A 6,000-nucleotide genomic window follows, 5' to 3' on the forward strand; every position below is an offset into this window, starting at 1 on the left:
TATATTGTGATATATTGTATAATTGGATACCGTGTGTGTTTAAATATTGTAATAGGTATTGTGTGTCGTGAGTTATTTATAGTGTCATTTATATTGTAGTTATTGATTTGTCATAGACTTGTAAATGTATTTTCATGTTTGTATTTTAATGCTTCTTTTACATCTTGGCCAGGGGACTACAGATGAAAAATAGCCTTTTGGCTAATTCTGGCTTTTTTAACCATGTTTGTTCATGTGTTTTATGAAATTGCACTGTCCCCTCTAAAATAAACCAATATAATAATAATAATACTATGTATCATTATCGTGAAATAAAATTACTCATATCTATCGTGATATGAAAATTTTGTCATATCGCCCAGTGCTAGATCACAGTTTCTCAAGGATATACTGTAACTAAGCACACGTTTTCAACAAATATATTTGTTGAGCATCTATACTTTTAATTAACAAAACTATCAGTCCTTAAAGTTTGGAAATAGATTATCACAAAACAGCTATGTTTTATGTCAATACCTGGTTGATCTTCTGCAAGCATCTCTTCTCCTGCTTCTTTGTAGATTTTGGCTAATGGAGCATTTCTTTGAACAAGCTCAAGCACCTTTGGCACAATACTGGTAAAGCCGTTTTTAAAGCGCTGGCTTAAGCTGACAGTTGCTGAATGCATTTGGTCAACTTCATCACACAACTGAAAATAGACAGAAAGAGTAAGTTAATCATTCACATGAACTAAAAATACTAAAAAAAAAAAAATTCAGACATTTTAATATTCTATGTTGCCTCTTTCATTGCCATTTCGCTTAAAGGCACACTATGCAGGAATCCTGTTTTTGTCAAACACTGTCGAATACTTGCACTGTCGTAAATGCCCCCCACCCCACCCCACCCCACACTGGTACCTGTTTGGTAGGAAATAGAAGCGTCGGGCATGTAACAGGCACAGATAGACTCGGAAGATATTGACCAGGTAATGTTTCACGATTTCATACAAATATTAGGCTACTGCATAGTCTACTGAACTACTGATGATGGTAAAAGGATAATAATAACTATATGTCAAGTGTTAGACTACTTTATAATAATAAAGTAGCCTACCGCGTTTGCTGGCTTATAACGTTTTTACATGATTGCTGCTAAATCACAAGTAAATAGCCTATAGTCTAGGACTACTGTATAATTTCATTTGTTTTTTGATTGTAATGTAAACATTACAAAATGCCAGATGACATCAATAAAGTTAAATGTACGTCGCATTATTTCATAACATTCGCCGTTGTGATGTCATTAGACATGATTATTGCAATTTATCATAATAGTTTGCAAATTGTGCTCGTTCACACTTAACTTTATTTGTGTCCTGATAACTTTGTGAGATATTGACAACTGTTCTCATGATAATCTCATGATAAATTATTGGACTGGGCTAGGGCTGCAACAACGAATCGATTAAATCGATTATTAAAATAGTTGGCAACGAATTACATTATCGATTCGTTGTGTCACGCGACTATCAATAAGTAGCGGAGATGTTTGAGTATAAAAAAAATGTGTTCAGCGCGGAGCAGAGCTATGAGGCGCCGGACTGGACGCTGCGCGCGAGAGAGACCGGGTGTGTCAGCGCGCGAGCGACAGTGGGAAAGATACCGAGTGTGTCTGCGCGCTAGAGATACCGAGTGTGATAAAAAATGCTTTCTGGCATTTTGACAGGAAAAAAAAACAACCAAAAACAAAACAGTTCGTCAATTTTCATTTTACAATTATCATCTCTCTCTGTGCGCGCGGTCTGTGTTTGTGTGAGAGAGAGCTCGCGCAGCACTGATACAACGGTTTCTTATCCACAAGTAACGTGCTAGTTTTCATACAAAATTATTATGTAACATAATTAGGTACTTTAGTTATTATAACACAATAACGTAACACATGCAGGCTACGTTTCTCAACACTGAGAATGAATAAATAAACGCCTGTTTGCAGACTCACGCTTGTCAGTAAATTAATCAACAAATCACAGCACTTTCATAATCAGTAAGCAATAGTGATTTTAATTTTATTTAGATTTATTGTTCATCAATACTTAAGCTTTTTATAATTGGCATGGCTGTATGATGTCTTCATCTTATCTGAGTGATATGAATGACGGAGTATTTTAAGATAACCCATGCGATTGCGATCACTCCGTGTGATAATAGAATCCAGATTAAGGTAACTCAATACAATACTTCAACTTTCCACATCCACCCCAGCCCGTTTACCTTCAGGAGTCAGAAGTACCGTGACTACTGTAGCCTACTGTCCTCGCTCATGAACTCAGTCAGAGGCGGCCGCGGGAGTGGAAGCGGGATCGAGCGGGATTCTTTATTGCTGTCGATTTTCAGTCTCTTTTTAATGATAGGCCTTACGCATCTGTCAATCATACCCGCTTGCTATTTGGGGAATGAACCCAGCGCTATGATTGGTCGAACTCCGCTTTTGCTTTTATTTTGCAGACACGTCTGTACGCCGGAAATCCGGCGTGGCGCCGGAGCGCTATCAGGCCTGCCTATTATCCGACTGCACGAGACTTGTCTTTTGTGTGCATGTGCTTGTCAAATAATGTCAAACATTTTGTTAAAGATTACAACATATTTCACAAAAAACAAAACAACACACAAGTTTGTGAGTGTGTGCGTCTGTGAGTGTGAGAGTTTGTGAGTGTGTGCGTCTGTGAGTGTGAGGGTTTGTGAGTGTGTGCGTTTGTGAGTGTGTGAGTGTGAGAGTTTGTGAGTGTGTGTGTCTGTGAGTGTGAGAGTTTGTGAGTGTGTGCATCTGTGAGTGTGAGAGTCTGTGAGTGTGTGCGTCTGTGAGTGTGAGAGTTTGAGTGTGTGCGTCTGTGAGTGTGTGCGTCTGTGAGTGTGAGAGTTTGTGAGTGTGTGCGTCTGTGAGTGTGAGTTTGTGAGTGTGTGCGTCTATGAGTGTGAGAGTTTGTGAGTGTGTGTGTCTGTGAGTGTGAGAGTCTGTGAGTGTGTGCGTGTGTGCGTCTGTGAGTGTGAGAGTTTGAGTGTGTGCGTCTGTGAGTGTGAGTTTGTGAGTGTGTGCGTCTGTGAGTGTGAGAGTTTGAGTGTGCCTGTCTGTGAGTGTGAGTTTGTGAGTGTGTGCGTCTGTGAGTGTGAGAGTTTGAGTGTGTGCGTCTGTGAGTGTGAGAGTTTGAGTGTGTGCGTCTGTGAGTGTGAGAGTTTGAGTGTGTGCGTCTGTGAGTGTGAGTGTGTGCGTCTGTGAGTGTGAGTTTGTGAGTGTGTGCGTCTGTGAGTGTGAGTTTGTGAGTGTGTGTGTGTCTGTGCATCTGTGAGTGTGAGTGTGTGAATGTGTGCGTCTATGAGTGTGAGAGTTTGTGAGTGTGAGACTTTGTGAGTGTGTGCGTCTGTGAGTGTAGTGTAGAGAACAAGTTCTGACATTCAAACAAATTTTAAAATCAAATTATTTATTGTTCTAACAGCTCAGGTCCCTTTCAACAAAAATATACATCTTTTTGTTCACTATTTTAAAAAAGCCTATATATTTGACAGATGTAAAGCATACATGTGTATGTTTTTTGTGTTAGTCCATTTTTTGTATTATTATTATTACTTTAACAGCTCAGGGATGTTCAAGGAGTGACCTGTTTGTGCACTTTCTGAAGATCTTTTGCACTGTGAATTTGCACTGTCAGTTCTGTTTTTGAATAAAGGGTTGGAAATTAATGTTTTTTTCCTTCTGTTTTTTTATCCTGTTAATCGAAAAAATAATCGACAGATTAATCGATTATTAAAATAATCGTTAGTTGCAGCCCTAGACTGGTCTTATCTTATCTTAGCCCTAGACTTAGACTTATCAACAATGGATGAATGAACAGCATCGTAAAAAATGACATACTACAAGCAAGCGCAACAACATACAATATAGAACGCAAACAAGTTTACAAATAAGATATTTACTTACTAGTCCATCAACAAGATCGCCAGGTCAGCATTGCTGTTGCATCCAGTGCTGCTTTTTAGCTCGCGCCAACGAGTAAATGCCCGACCGAGTGGGACTCACATGGTCAGATTCTCTTTTTCTTTTCAAACTTTGTTTCGACCGCTTTTTCTTTTCTCGTTCCATCGTCTGAAATGCGCGCAAGTGTCTGCGTGCTTCATATGTTGTTGTTGTGTGTGACGTAGTTGCCGTAAAGCAAGTCGTGATTCTCGCGAGATTTGTCGTGGGCGCTCCTCTCCTCTCAACTTACATAGCCGGTTTTTCCAGCGACGACCCCCCCAAGCTTTACTACCAGGATGATTCGTCCTACTATGAGTTTATTTACCACCGAAATTACTTTGAAGCTGTTATATTAAGGTGCAATTGTTACATAGTGTGCCTTTAAAGTAACACCAGGTAACTTTTCAACCTTCATAATATATTTCCAAGTCTCTTGTGATGGTACATCGACTTACAATAGGTTGAATGACACATCTGCCATAGCCTGACGGGGTCTGTAGCGTTTTTAATCGTACTTTTAAACTTTGGGTTTCGGGTAGTAACCTGTGAAAAAAGAGAACTACAAAACTCGACTGCTTTACGGCATATACGTCACTTCCACCACCACCCCCACTTCCTTAAAATCGCAGGGCTGTCAAGTGTCACGCATTGAGCGTGACAGTCACTCATTTCGGTCTTTTGTCACGCTCTCCCGCCACACATTGTAATTCTCACGCTGTAAAACTATTAGTAATATATTTAATATGCCGCAGCGCCCAAAACTCTGGCCGCGCCGCTCTCACTGTGGAACAGGCATGAATTCAAACGCGTCTCCTCTGGTGTTGTTCGTCTGGTGTTGTTAGCCAATCAGAAAATAGCACTATTGTATCTGGGTAACATTTAACGCAACAACCAATGACACCCCGTAATCTGGGGTGTATTTTGTCTGCCTGACTATGTTACGGAAGCTATCTTATCCTCCGTTTATCTTCATGAATCAGGTAATGATTATTTGTCTTGCCTCAAGCTATAATGCAAATCGATTTGTAAAATTTGCAGATTTATTTATGGTAGCTTGATATTATAATATTGACGATATATGGTTATTATCTACCACTCAAACATTGCATTGAAGTATCATATAGATTCAGTAAAACGGTAACAAATAGACTAGGCTATTATAATGACACTGGCTTGTAAACGTGATCATCGCGATCATTTGTCGTTAGAAAAAAATAAAACCCATGAAATTATATTCATATGACATGCTGAAATATATGCCACTGTACCTGGGATGAAGACATTTCACACGCGACGCAAGCAGAACACCTGCATGTGACCTCCTCCTACAGTGTTCAGGGCTATCATGGTTGTCAACAAATGCACGATGACAGAGTTTACGACAGTAGTAGAGGACAATACTGTTTCCCAACTGTAGGGGGACCCCGAGAGCAAAAGTTACCTGGTGTTACTCATAGTACAAATATTTCTAAGCTTGAATGCACATGTATTTGTTCACTTGACGGTTTAGAAAATTGCAATGTTATACAAAAGAGTTGCAACTGTAAATTATAATTTTAGGATACTTTTAGCTTACATCAATTATTTTAAGCTGAGAACTGATGTGAAATCGGTTATATCACTGACCACTGAGGGTGTTTTTAAGAAAGGGTATTTCTTAAGTATATCCTCCACAGTCATCCCATCTCTTATCTCCTTCCAGCATTCAGTCTTTGACCACCAAGGTGTCTGGTCGCATCTTGCTGTACTGGATATGCAGGACATTCACATGACCCTCAATAGAGGATGCATCCTCACCAAATGACAGCAATCTCCTATTGGATCCAATTTAAAAATACAGAATAATAATAATAAAAGTTAAACCTCAAAAACACAGAGAGATATGAATTTCTTAAAAAAAGGATTATGCAAATGAGTTAATCAGTGTCAAACTGAAAATAATTTCAGAAACTTCCCTGGCTCAAATTTGTGATTTTGTTGATTTCTTTTTTTCTGAAGAAAGCAAACTTA

At 39.2% G+C, this 6,000-nt stretch overlaps 1 protein-coding gene across 1 annotated transcript in view; it reads right to left on the bottom strand.

Moving 5' to 3' along the window:
- phyhip (phytanoyl-CoA 2-hydroxylase interacting protein) overlaps window positions 1-5,363 on the bottom strand; it is a 277,032-nt gene extending 271,669 nt beyond the window's left edge. Inside the window, exon 1 of the mRNA XM_077223714.1 lies at window positions 5,259-5,363. Coding sequence (XP_077079829.1) covers window positions 5,259-5,273 — 15 coding nt within the window. The 5' untranslated portion in view covers window positions 5,274-5,363. The remainder of the gene's footprint in view (window positions 1-5,258) is intronic.
- Between the last annotated feature and the right edge of the window lie 637 nt (window positions 5,364-6,000).

Source organism: Siphateles boraxobius, unplaced genomic scaffold (genome assembly GCF_051911475.1).
Source record: "Siphateles boraxobius isolate OS27281-9 unplaced genomic scaffold, OSU_SipBor_1 9, whole genome shotgun sequence".
Lineage (NCBI taxonomy): Eukaryota > Metazoa > Chordata > Actinopteri > Cypriniformes > Leuciscidae > Siphateles > Siphateles boraxobius.